The 14,463-nt window shown below is 37.2% G+C and overlaps 1 protein-coding gene across 1 annotated transcript in view; it reads left to right on the forward strand.

The window, feature by feature from the left end:
• The window catches only part of atf6 (activating transcription factor 6), a 54,852-nt gene that overhangs the window by 23,676 nt on the left and 16,713 nt on the right, over nucleotides 1-14,463 (forward strand). The window contains exons 11-14 of the mRNA XM_015355089.2: nucleotides 651-764; nucleotides 2,361-2,460; nucleotides 9,043-9,110; nucleotides 10,592-10,703. Of these exons, the coding sequence (XP_015210575.2) occupies nucleotides 651-764; nucleotides 2,361-2,460; nucleotides 9,043-9,110; nucleotides 10,592-10,703 (394 nt within the window). The remainder of the gene's footprint in view (nucleotides 1-650; nucleotides 765-2,360; nucleotides 2,461-9,042; nucleotides 9,111-10,591; nucleotides 10,704-14,463) is intronic.

Consider the following 14,463-nt stretch of genomic DNA (forward strand, 5'->3'; position numbering starts at 1 on the left):
CTGCATGCTCTTTATACAAGTCAGTGTCACTCCTGTTAATAATGGTGTAATTTACAGTGTTTTTAATGGCTCTTTACCTTTGGTATGAGAAAACACCTCTGGCATTAAATGATAAGAGCATTAGATTTGCTGAAATTCTGTGCTGATGTGCTTTCTGGCAGCTGGGAATTACCATATGTTTGATTGCCTCCAGATTGAAATTTGCCTATCTAAATAAACGAAGCTTGGCTAAATATATCGCTTCAAATATATGTGACATCCAACTCCTCAGCATTGGCTAACAGAACAAAGCTTCATCCCAACAGATGTTCATAGACCCAAAATTATATGTACAGTTTGGAAAAATTGTCTCATAAAAGGGGAAATATATAAGTGTGAACACATTCAAAAATGTGTTTCTTCCTCACAGACTAAAGCTACTTTTGCTGTGCATTGATCCAAAAAAAAAAAGTTTAGCATTCCGAATTCATCTATAGCAGTTCAGATCTGGCATTGTTAAAGTTTACAAATGCCCATTTTTAGATTTAATGCGAAACAAACCAGAAGAACTGCAAATAAAAAGCTCTCAATAAGAAATACAAAAGCCAAGAATGATGATGCAGAGTTGGATTCCTGGTTAACTGCGTGGCGTCTTTTTTTTTCCCCTGAAGGTCTGAAAGTGCTCCCTTGGAGAAGAAGGCTCTCATGGTGGTGAAGAAGGAGCCCCTTTTGTTTGTCCCTCCTCTTCCTTGTCAGCCCCCCATCAACAGAACCAAGTCTATCAAGTCAGTGCTGAGCCTATCGATGTCTTTCTAATGACACATAACATCACTTTATTAGCCCTGTACAATTTCTTGCATTTGGAATTTGTCTTTTCGCAAACCCCAGCTTGCTCTCCATGAGACACAGACAGGGAGAGAAGCTTGGTGTCAAAGTGCAGGGTCAGCTGTTGTACAGCGCCCCTGGAGCAGTTGGGGTTAAGGGCCTTGCTCAGGGGCCCAACAGAGTAGGATTCCTCTGCCAGCTGCGGGATTTGAACCAGTAACCTTCCAGCCACAGGCGCAGATCCTTAGCCACAGAGCCACCGGTCTGCTCTGCTCCGCTTTCCTTTCCTTCTCAATTTGTCTGGATCCTCTTTTGTTGTCCTTACCCTAAGCTCATCAGGTGGTTTGCAGTACAGAGGGGGTTCGACATTCTCGAGGCTCCGGTGCAGAGAACTGTGGTGAATGGGCGAATTCTCATATAACTGATTCTACCCTTATACCATTGGGTTATTGTAGTACATTGTGTAGTATGTATGATTAAAAGACTTAAATAATCCTCCCTTATATGATAATTTGCATACTAAAGTATTGGCTTTAAGTTAATGAAAATAACCTTGATCAACTAAAAGGAACAACAGTAATCACAAACGTCTCGCAATCAGTTAAAATAAACAACATGAATTCCTCCTCTGTGTCCAACGGATGCCTGCCCTTTCTCTTGCTACCTCCATGATTAGTACGCACTTCAGTGTAGTGGAAAGGGCTATATAAATGGCTGTGAGCCTATAAAGTAATCTCCAGATTGTCATTCCCCACACCTCCGACACAGAACCTGGAGTGTTCGTTACAGTACAGAAATAAGACCACGTTGCGATGCAGGTGTTGGGTAGTGGGTACTTGAGCAGGGGACAGGGAGAGGCTCTCAAACTGGCTAGATTTGTGATCACAGTCTGTGGCGTGACTAATTTGAAAGTTGTGCTTCACTACCTTTTGACTCGGGCTCATGCCACCCTGCTCCCATGCAAGACCCCATAGTCAAGATCGAATCGCAAATTTGTGCATGTTAAATTCGTAGATGTAGAGACCCTACTGTCCTGTACTTTAAAGTACTATACTTTATCGTCCTCATTAATGACAGAATTTTAGTTTTGTCAAAATTAAGTGGCATTACTACATATATGATTTTTGAATCTGTGATTGAATGCAAAGTTGGAAGCTTCTAAATATTTCTTTTTGTGATTGTTTCTGCCATAATGTTTTCTGCACATGTTGGTAAAGAGTTCCTTGATTTTAAAGAATTAGTCACACTGATCTTGTTTTAATCCTCAAACCATTATTTCCACCTCTATGCATAGCTCCAGGGGCTTGAAAGTTTCATACAGTCCTGGCTGTTTGACAACAAAAGCAAATCCCACGTAAAGAGAGAAGCTTTCTGTCAATAAGCTAGAAAGGGTTTCTGAGTGGAACAACTGACGGACAAATACACAAATGCCTTCTCTTTTCTAATTGGTGGGCTTAAATCGTTATTTTTTAACCAAATTCAATCCAGATTCTCCTAATGTTTTTACTTATGTTAGCTGTATACGAGCTATAGTATTGCTTACATCTCTCCTGCAGGCTGGCTCACGAACTGCGTGGCTGGGTTCATCGTCATGAGGTGGAACGGACAAAATCCCGAAGAATGACAAACCACCAGCACAAAACAAAAACAATGACGGTATGATGTGTGGTCTTGTACAGCGTCTAGATTAAGCACTGTCCATATTCATAACTTTGCAGCTTGTTTTTCAAATAAGGAACATGGGCGTTGCCACAAGCTGTTGTTTTGAACTAAGTTGCAACTACTGTGTGCAGTTATATGTGCCTGACCTTTAATAAAAATAATTAAGATGGAAGTTTAAAAAGGGTTTAGTTTACAGAATAGGCCCTCATAATTAAGTGATTGGTACCTAGTGATTTCTTTTTTCATTTTTTACATATTGTTACGGAGTTCTCATGGAAAAAACCTTCTTGAAAGTATTTTGTGAGCTGAAAAATGTTGTTTGTATTTCAGAAACAGTAGTTTAGAATTTTATTTTTTTTGACTGGCAGTTTAGAATAGAGCTTTGTGTGCTCATATGCATGTTTTTGTGAAGTGCAATGTAATCCTACAAATTGGAGATTATTATTTTTTTAATTAGGAGCCCACTATAGGCTGCTTTTTTTTCCATTTCTATAGCCAGTGTTTGTTTAACTGGTGTTGCCATTGTTGACAATGACACTATTCAGGTTAAACTGAAATCTGTTGCCTAAGAATCTTTTGCTAGAACAAGTTTGGTAGTTATGCAGCACTGATTTTGGTATCCAGCATATTTCAGGAGAAGAATGTGGTTGACTTTGCAGTTTGAAATTGCTTTTTGCTTGTGTCAACAGCGGTTTAATGAAACCAAATGTCATGCAGAAGGTTTCCTGCAAGTCACAAAATAAGTTTTCTTATTCACAGGCCTTTTTACTTTGATATCCTGTTCAAACCTTTAAACAAGATTAAACAGTCTTGATGGTAACTAAGGTAGTTGAACATTATTTGGATCCTGATAAGCATGAGAACCACAAACTAAGAACAGAAACTTCATAAAAAAGGCTAAGCTGGGAGAAAGGAGAAAGGAGAAAGCTACCCAGCAATGTTGTTGAAGCCAATACCATGGTTTCCTACAAGAAACATGATATCATGAAACCCAAGAAACTCGCTGACAAGCAGGCCAGATGGACAAAATGGCCTCCTCTCGTTTGTAGTCATTCTAAAGTTCTCCATCAAACTAAATATCCCGGTGAAGCCTTATTTTGTATGTAGGAACCATGTTTAGAAACAATGAACCATTGTGTCTTTCTTCTAAAGAATTGCGCAGGTACAAGTGAAATCAAGGTGATCTTGAATTTCAAGGAATTCTCTGAAAATAACAGAAACAAGAACCAGCAAGGAACAAACTGGGAATGATGGATTTATTGAAAGAGCTCCTTTATTTTATTCAGTTAGGATGTTGGTCTGTACAGTCTTTCCTGTCATTAAACTTTTCCGGACATTTCTGAATTCATGCTGACGTTTTAAAAAAGCGGTATAATAAGAGTAATGTCAAGTAATATGGACTTGCGTGCATTTTGCTGAAAAAGGTCTCAACTACAATAGGTATTCCATTTGTTACGAACACAGTAGGTAAAAAAATAGCTACAACATGCTTTCCACTGCACTGTACGCTAGTTTGAATATTTTTCAGTGAAATAATGCTTCTACTGAACCTGAAGGCAAAAGCTTTCTACAACCAGATGTATAAAACAAGCATACCCTTTTTCAGAATTCAAATCATTCACGGGCAGTTCTGCAAGTTCCTTTATGGCTCTAGGCAGCTTTGTGGTGACAACAAGAGGAAAATGGCTGGTTTCGTAGAATACAACCCTTGTTTTCATTAAAGCATTTGATCACTGAACTTAAAAGGATGCAAAGGATATCTTGTTTTTAAAGCATGTGATTGGTTGTATTGTAGCTGCTTTCAATCTGAGTTAGTCTGAGATGTGGTCCATTTATTGTAGAAAATTAAAACATGTTTTTTAGCAGTTCACTCTGATTAAGCTAACTTTGTTTTTTATATTGAAATTGTTTTCACTAAGAATACTATGTGAGTATTCTTGCTCAAACATTTAGTGAGTAATTCTTGCACAAAGTCTTGCTTTTTACTGCCTTTTGTGAAATGTTTTTAATATCTGTTTTGTAATTAGTATGTTACTAATGTGAAAGTGGTTTAAATGAGTCATGGTATTTTTAATCTTAGGGGAAGTTAAATGGTTTAAATATTCAATTTTGCAGTCAGTTTTATGACCACATTTAGCAGATGTTCAGTGAACAGAGATAAACCACCATCAGTATAAAAGACTCCTGGTACAAATAGTTTTGGTATACAGTCGCTAGTTTGTATTTTTGAGATGTACAAGTTTAATTTGGTACTACATATTCAGAAAATGTGATTGCAAATCCCATTGCAACTTATTTTTTCCCTCAAAACAGCTTGTAGTCATTATCTTAATAGGTAAGTTAAACAGGTTAACTAGACACGTTTATGACTGTAGTATTTTAAATCCCGCTGAGCACAATTATAATATTCTCAGTAATTCATGTGGGCTACATAAATTAAAATTTAGACATTTTAGCATAATGATTTTTTTTAGAACTTTTATATTATAATGAATTAGTTTCTTTCATGTCCTGACATTATGTTTTCTAATCTCACTGAGTAGTTACTGTATATGAGTGTTGTGGTGTGAAGGTTTAAAAAATGTATTTAAGGCATCATTAATGACTGCCTTTTTAGTACAATTTGGAGCACTACTGTGCAACATTTGAAATATCTAATATGAAGACAGATTACAGGCAGGATAAGCTATTTGATGATAATCTGTTCAGTACGTAACTAAATTCTACAAAAATAGATCGAGGTGAAGGTTGAAGGGTAGACTTTTTGTTCTACTGAATTTGGACTTGCGTGCATTTTGCTGAAAAAGGTCTCAACTACAATAGGTATTCCATTTGTTACGAACACAGTAGGTAAAAAAATAGCTACAACATGCTTTCCACTGCACTGTACGCTAGTTTGAATATTTTTCAGTGAAATAATGCTTCTACTGAACCTGAAGGCAAAAGCTTTCTACAACCAGATGTATAAAACAAGCATACCCTTTTTCAGAATTCAAATCATTCACGGGCAGTTCTGCAAGTTCCTTTATGGCTCTAGGCAGCTTTGTGGTGACAACAAGAGGAAAATGGCTGGTTTCGTAGAATACAACCCTTGTTTTCATTAAAGCATTTGATCACTGAACTTAAAAGGATGCAAAGGATATCTTGTTTTTAAAGCATGTGATTGGTTGTATTGTAGCTGCTTTCAATCTGAGTTAGTCTGAGATGTGGTCCATTTATTGTAGAAAATTAAAACATGTTTTTTAGCAGTTCACTCTGATTAAGCTAACTTTGTTTTTTATATTGAAATTGTTTTCACTAAGAATACTATGTGAGTATTCTTGCTCAAACATTTAGTGAGTAATTCTTGCACAAAGTCTTGCTTTTTACTGCCTTTTGTGAAATGTTTTTAATATCTGTTTTGTAATTAGTATGTTACTAATGTGAAAGTGGTTTAAATGAGTCATGGTATTTTTAATCTTAGGGGAAGTTAAATGGTTTAAATATTCAATTTTGCAGTCAGTTTTATGACCACATTTAGCAGATGTTCAGTGAACAGAGATAAACCACCATCAGTATAAAAGACTCCTGGTACAAATAGTTTTGGTATACAGTCGCTAGTTTGTATTTTTGAGATGTACAAGTTTAATTTGGTACTACATATTCAGAAAATGTGATTGCAAATCCCATTGCAACTTATTTTTTCCCTCAAAACAGCTTGTAGTCATTATCTTAATAGGTAAGTTAAACAGGTTAACTAGACACGTTTATGACTGTAGTATTTTAAATCCCGCTGAGCACAATTATAATATTCTCAGTAATTCATGTGGGCTACATAAATTAAAATTTAGACATTTTAGCATAATGATTTTTTTTAGAACTTTTATATTATAATGAATTAGTTTCTTTCATGTCCTGACATTATGTTTTCTAATCTCACTGAGTAGTTACTGTATATGAGTGTTGTGGTGTGAAGGTTTAAAAAATGTATTTAAGGCATCATTAATGACTGCCTTTTTAGTACAATTTGGAGCACTACTGTGCAACATTTGAAATATCTAATATGAAGACAGATTACAGGCAGGATAAGCTATTTGATGATAATCTGTTCAGTACGTAACTAAATTCTACAAAAATAGATCGAGGTGAAGGTTGAAGGGTAGACTTTTTGTTCTACTGAATTTAGATGTTTTATGTGTAGCTGGAAACAGTCCATCGAACATCTGTCCATTTTCTTACCATTTTATCCAGGGGGAGCCAGGGCATATCCCGTCAAGCAGGGGGTGCAAAGCAGGGTACACCCGGGATGGGACACCAGTCCATCGCAGGACACACACAGACACAAACACAAACTCGCAACCAAGGCCAATTTGTCCCAGAAACCAGTGAACCTACCAGTATGTTTTTGGCCTGCAGGAGGAAACCCACACAAACACAGGGAGAACATAGTCTTCACACAGATAGCATCCCAAGAGTTTAACCCAAAGCTCTAGCGCTGTGAGGCAACAAAGCTAACCATCATGCCACTCCACAGTAAATACGATTCCGTTAAAAAGCACCAGCTGTCCTATTATGTTTTATACTTAATGTATCTGAACTATGCCTGATATGTTGTGAAGCTGCAGCAGTTGATTTGCAATGGGTTTGTCACTTAAGCTTGCTCCTGTGTTCTGAAAAGGAACGTGTTTCTCCTCCACTTGGACCAGAGCCAGATAGAAGCATTGCATGTCAGACCGTTATCGAAACGAAAAGCCCCAAAGACCTTGATGTTTTAACTTTATCTGTTTGAGTGTTGGGCTGACTGCTTTGGTCTGATTGCTTTCATAATACAATTGTTGTGAGAAGACAAACTCTTCGTGAAGCATGGAACAGGTGGTCGAAAACTATTTGTCATGATCACTTTTCTTCTGGCCTCTAAGGGAAACAGGGCTTCCTTCACTGATCCTCTTTAATCTGCCTCCTTGCTTTCGCTCAGCTTTTAGAATGGTTTCCAGTTACTATTGGAAACCACAGAATTTAACCCCCGCAGTCCTCATCCCATGACTCTTAGGAGTCCTTTGTTTCTGGAAAATATGGTGTACAAATACAAAAGCTCTTTCCTTGTGGAAGCCAGTCTCGTATTAGTTTCAAAACAGTTAGGATATACTCTGGCCCGAAAGAACTGTTGTTTGCATTTGCAGTTGTTAGTTATAAATCAACTCCTTGTAAATTATTGGTTACCTTTAAGTTGCAATTAAGTGCGTTACTGGTGGCCTGGTGGTATTTTTCTGGTCATAGTACTGTATTATAATTGTACACCATCCTTGAGCCTCTAATGTTGCATATTTTAACCTAAGAAACATTATCAAGTCATCAGCAGAACAACCTACATTGTAGCGTGCAGAGAAATGGCAAGGTCTTAGCTTACTAAACAACCCAGTTCCTGGAAAGCAGCCTAAGAAATGTTTGTCCAGCTGTTCCCTATTCATAAACTGACAGCACGATTGTCTCTAACATTTGCTGTCACCCTAAAGACATGCCCCTCTCAGTAATCATTTATAATTTTTGCTTTTTGCCATATAACTTGGAAACATAAGTTTTTTTTAAAAAAAAAAAACTATTTCAGTAGTTCATTGCGATGAAAGTTTCTTTGGTTATAAACGTCTCGCTGTCGGAGTATTACATAGTCTGGTGAGAGTGTGGCACAGTGAGGGCAGCCAGGAAGTGAGACAAACTTCACAGCTCGGAGAGAAAACTGGGAGGGTGATTAGCATTTCGCTTAGCTACAGTATTTTCACTGGATATTTGATCCAACAATCCCAGTGTTATTACAGATAAATGCCGACATATCCCAGTTGATGCGATTACATTAAATGAAATTAAGATACAGTATGTTAGGATTGAAGGTGGAAAAATGTGGTCATGTGGACAAGGCAATGGAGACTCTCATTTAAAAGGCACAAAAGTGTTGGTCACTTTGGTGGTGGTGGTTGGGCAAAGGATGTTGGGAAAGAAAGCTTGTAGTGTCGTATTTATTCTTTAGCGATCCGGTCGTTGTCAGATGAGGTAAGGTCTTTCTCCTGAACTTTCATTTTGAATTCCGTCTAATTCCGGGTCACGTCAGAGATCGTTAAACTTTTTTTATATGCTCTTATAAAAGCCTTTAAAGGACACAATGCACGTTCCATCATTGCTTGCAAAGCTCTGTGGGCTACTGAAATGCATAGTAGTGGAGAAGTCTGTGAGTGATCATGTTGGTCATACAGCTCTGCTCTGTCCTGATATGCTGTATTCATGAGACAAAATGGAAGTTGGCAAAAGAACAAACAGGTAGTTCAAAATACTCCAATCAGAATTCAGTTCTAGCCATGACTTTTATCAAAGTAATGTTTGATGACTGATCCCAGGTTCATTTGCATGGTGCCCAGATGCTCAAGTTAATCTCCCACCAGTCCCTTGAGTACAAGCAGAAAGACCTGTGGAAAGATATTATGTAACAGGGGAAAGAAAAACATAGGATAGAGCTTAGTGAGAGGACCCTGATCTATTTTCATTAGAGTAAAGATATCGTTGCCGTTCACTGGATTTGTTTTCAATTTTGTGTTTTTTCTTTTCTAGAAAGCCCAGGAGAAAAAGGCTGAAGTCGCACAGATTGTTAGAGTCCAGTACACCGACACATTGGATAAGTAAGCCTTTTTTTCTGGTAGGCCTGGTATATGTCCCCAGTCTTACATGTTGGTAGTGAACTGTTTTAAAAAAATATATTTAAATTCATTTTAATCACTTGAGGTTGGCCATCTGTAAAATATGTCCATGTATGAATATGTGTATACTTACCAAGTTACAGTAAAAACTATGAACCATAAAGTACAGCTTGCTCAATCCTGTCTTGACATCTCAAGATAAATAATTAAAAACAGTTCTGTGATGTTGTATGGTAATTGATAAAATTACTCTATTTAAGATTACTTCTGTTAAACATTTCTAATGTGAAATAGAGCATCATAAAAACAAGCCTTTGCGTTTGGTTGCTTATGTTGTAGATATCCATACTTTGCAGTTTTACTTCTCTGTGTGCTCTGGTAGGATAAGTGGCTTGACTGCAGACTATCTTTGTGGTTACAGTTTTTCCCTTAATTTTTGTAAGTGCTTTACAGATATGTGTGTAAAATGGGATGTGAATCCTACAAGGGTTATTTTCACTTCATATTGTTCAGTTGTTTTGTCTGCAATTTTCCATTACACTGCACAATTCATATAATTGTTAGGACGAGGTTTAATGCTATTTCATAGTTTCTGCTTTATTTTTAACCTTCCACATTTCCGAGTGTTTTTTGTGAACATTGTCCAGGCAGCTTCCCACTTTATATCATTTTTATGACCATACAGCAACGGTCTGGCCACATTTCTGTTTCTTCAGCAGGAAGGCTTGCCACAAGTTCTGTACTATAATTTTGCCAAAAGCCCACAATAGTGCCCTTTGCAAGTGGTTCGTGGAATAGTCAAGGCAGCGTATCACTCATGTTTGCAGTGTAGCAGCTGTGAACATTCTGACATAGTCTGCCTTTGGTACTATGATAGAGCGCATTCAGGGCAAAAATGCCAGCTGTCTTATAAGAACATAAGGAGGAATAAAAGTCTTCCTCTCATTTTTAGCCTGTCTTGCTTGCCTATTGCTCATAAGTTAGTGATCTTTTTTGAAGAGTCAGCTTCAACCACATGACTCCTACAGCATGATTTGCAAAACCTTGCATGTAAAGATGTCTCTCTATTTTGTGTCTTGAAAAGACCTCAATGTAATTTTCACTCGTGTCCCTAGGTCCTTGTGTTGCGGCATTTTTTTAAAGATGTCTGCTTTGTTGACTTTGTCCATCACCTTTCTGGATTTTAAATACTGTATTTCTTTACCTTGTATGTTTTAAAGATCACATCCCCATGGAAATCAAATGGATAAAAAGACTGAGTTCCCCTAGTCTGATAGTGGAATTCCTTTCAGACCAGGAATTATTCTGTATTAACTGATTTCCTTTATTGAAGTCACATATTTTTGCACAGTTAATATTTCACATTTCATTGATTTGCAAATTGCCTACATAGAATAAAGTCATCTGTTAAATAATTTCATAATGATGATGATACAGTACAGCTTCTTTACTCATCCCCTCAGGAACTCAGGGAGCGAGTTACAGGTGTACTACGCTCCTCACCGGAGCTACAATGATTTCTTCGAAGAGATTCACCGCAGGGGAGATACTTTCTATGTGGTGTCATTTCGAAGGGTAAGTATGCATGTTTCTTAAATCCCAATTTGAGGCTTTATTTTAAAGTGCAGCAAAATCATCCGAAAAGGATATAATAACGAAACAGATTATACTTTAGTGTCTACTGAAAACCCATGTTTAGACTGTAGTTTTTATCTACCCGTATGTACAGCTATGCAGTTTTATTGTTTTTGTGAATGCTGTTTATGTTCACTGCATCCTGTGGTATTATTTAAAACCTCCATAAAAAGTTAATTAGAGAACACAGGCTTTTAGATCCACTTCTTGCATTTCTGAGTGTCTTCCTTAGTTGTGTCATGTCTGCCGTGTTAGACTGCAAGTACCATTCGAAAGACTTTTTCACCAAATGCCCCATTATAATGAAATAAAATTTTCCACAGAGGTTTCTAAGACTTTTTGTTTTTTTATGGTTTTCACATAATCCCACTGGGCCTGTATATTTTTTACCTTCTATGTCTGAAGTTATATCTCGCGTAAATTTAAAAAATTAAAAATAACCCAAAAGTTAGCCTGACGCTGCACATAAAAAGCGTTGGCTGTTGACAGGTGTCTTACTTAATCTGTGAGAATGGGCTGGACTGCTAGTACAGCATTAGCCAGTAGTGTGTCACTACATTGGTATTCTGTTAAAAGCTACTTGTACTTGGCAAACCTAAATACTTTTTCACAAGTCTCCTAATGACAAGAATACAGTATGGTCATGGGCAGCAGTGAGTAGTCAAAGGCCCCATATTAAAACAAAACTTCTAACTTCTTAACACTTCTAAACTAAAAGATCATAATGGTTTATGGTCACTTTTTAACAAATAAACTTATTTAGTTGTCAGTTCAAGGCTTGTAAACTAAAAGGCTACAATGATATGGTCATATAAACAAAGAATTTCCCCAATACTTTTGTATATTTTTCAGACTAAAGTAAGCAATCAAAACAACTCAAATTATTCCTTTTCTGTGTTCAGCACACAGCTGGTCTTTATCATTTATTCGTTTAGTTTTAAAATTGAGTCCTATAAGAAATTTACAGTTCAGCTTAGCCTTTCAGGGCCGAAATATTTTGTTGGCTTTTGCATATTTAATTGTAACCCCCAGTAAGCTTTTAAACGGTGCTTAAACATACTGTAGCTGATTATAACCAGAATTGCAGCAAATCATTTTATTGAACTGCTGAGCTCACACCAGTGTAGAAGATGTGTTCTGAAGTTCAGTTTCTTAATTAAATAGGAAAGCTAAAGTGAGAAAGCAGATGTTCTTAAAAAGAAAAAATAATGCATGGTTGCTGTAAAACATAACAACTGCGATTTGAAACTCGGCAAACACCATAGTATTTTAAGAATCTTGCTATTTGTTCCACTGATCCAAAGCCAGACTCTTAAAAGCAATGTACCCTTACTCCATCATTGATTTATTAGTGTAAACTATAGGCCCCTGTAGACAGAAGGGTGTAGCTTCTATAAAGAAATGAGTTATTATATATCATTGGTAATATTAGAATTGCATTGCAACACTAACCAGCATTTTTTCCCAAAGTCATTTTTGTACTGATATTCCAATAACACATTTTGTCGGACTGTAGCACAGTTACAATAGTCTCAAAGTGCTTTATATCTGTGACATTTTGGTACAGATATTCTGACCCAAAATCCTCATAGTCTTTCACAATTTGACATGCTTCCTGGCTTTCTTTAATTAAAAAGGCTGTTATTAACTGTAAGGCTTTTGCTGCCATAACCGTATATACATTGAAAGGTATAATTTTCACTTTTGCGTAAGGAGTGACTTTTCAGCGTTATTTGAAAGAAGGTTAACAGGAGCTGTCATCCCCACTTACAGTATACGAAATATTCAGTGTCTCAGATATCAGGGACTCTAGCTGTAAGTCTATACAAATGTGTAGCTGTGTGATTTCTGTTTGATAGATTCCACAGTGAGAGCTTAAAGGGGAACTGCAGTCACAATTTCTCAGACTTTTTAATAAATCTTGGTAACAAAACAAAGCAACAGTATCGCAAAATTGCACTGATTCCGAATTCAGCACCGTATGGTCGCCATGCTGTCGCAAGCCGCTGGTCTTGCCCCGGGCGAGAGCGCGGATTTGCATGGATTGTGACTTAAACCGCCCTTCCTGCTCCGTAATGCATCATGTAATGCGATGTACAAGCAAATTATTCCAGGTCGTGCCGGCAGACATTTCACCGCAGAAATGTTCCAGCGTGATCTGCATGCAGAGTTAACAAGCAAGCAGTATTGTCGGCAAAACTATCTCAAAGTCGAGAGCAGTATTTGTATTGAATTAAAAGAGATGTATTCATAAGCCTGCTTCTTTACAAAGTAATATGGCTAATTAACGTCACCGGAACTTTTGTTGCCTCCTTCTGAATAGCAGATAATGACGGCAATAATGTGCTGTGCATACCTCTAAATTTTGTATATTTTGTGATGTAAATTGGAGGTTTTACCACATTACTGTGTACATTTTACATGGGTTGCAGTATTAAGAGTAGTAGTAGTAGTAGTAGTAGTAGAGAGTAGTAAGAACTCCAGCGGTGGTGTCAGTAATGCAGTGAGGAATAGCAGTGATCAATGCTGCATATACCCATTTTAAAACATCAAATCTTGATCTCCATATGTATTGGTCTTCCAAGCAATTTTCTTCGCCTCAGATTTCTTAACAGGAACGAGAGTCATTTATCCTTGAAATTTCTATTGACAGACACCTATGGAAAGCAGAAACTATGCCAGGATTTCAAATTTCACCATTTCCTCTCATTGCTGGCGAATGCTGTTTAATCTTTTCGTCAAATGAGAAAGAAAGTCTCCACTGACCCTATCTGTTCTTATTCTGTGATGTGTGACATTTCTGCCATTTCAAGATATAGAGTATCCTGACAGAAATAAAGCTTTCATTAACATGCATTTTTTTTTCTAACTCTGAACTCCACCTCCATGCTGGACAGCAAGAAGACTAGGTTTCAGTGTCTTTCAAACCTACTGAATACTTATCAATGAACGAATGGGTCATATTTCTTTGATAAGGACTAAGAATCTTTTTAAACTCATCTAAGACCATTGTTAGTGGTTTCTTTTTCTCACTTCTCAATCTGAAATGTTCGTTTGTTCTTCTATATTGGGGGCAGATCAGAAAAGGTCAGGATCGCTTATTGCTTTTGCTGCTGGCCAGAGGATCAAATTTCCTCTTGTGCTACTCTTCCAAGGGTGTTTCCTCACAACACACTGCAGTGGTGTGATTAAATCCCTCATGGATGACTTTTCAACGTTTTTGGGCCCAAGAATGACTTCACACCCGAATTCTTGAAACATTTCACGGTCTCCTACACCATCTAGTATTTCAAGGCCTTATGAGAATAAACTTTTTGGAGTTCATTTGCAAGTTGTAGTATGTCAGACGGGAGACTGTAGTGTTGTGGTCCAGATATTTTAAAGTGTAAAAGTGTGTTCTGTAGCAGGAAAGTTGTTGACCTTTTATTTCAAAGGGTCTTGCTCTTGTGTTATTTCTTTCGCAACGTATTTCCTGGAATGTCTTATTTGACTTTAATAGGATCCAACGCAGGAACTGGTGTGTTTGGATTTTTCACTGGTTGGATTCTTAAGATAATACATTTTCTTGAGAATTGAAGTCAACCCTAGGAAGTTTGAGTGAGTTATTCAGTTTGAAATACATTATTTAAAGTTTACATTGTTAGTTTCTTAGTCAGACAGATGTTCTGGATCTGGTTTTGCTGGTCAGCTTTTAAAGTTC

Source organism: Lepisosteus oculatus, chromosome 9, assembly GCF_040954835.1.
Source record: "Lepisosteus oculatus isolate fLepOcu1 chromosome 9, fLepOcu1.hap2, whole genome shotgun sequence".
NCBI lineage: Eukaryota > Metazoa > Chordata > Actinopteri > Semionotiformes > Lepisosteidae > Lepisosteus > Lepisosteus oculatus.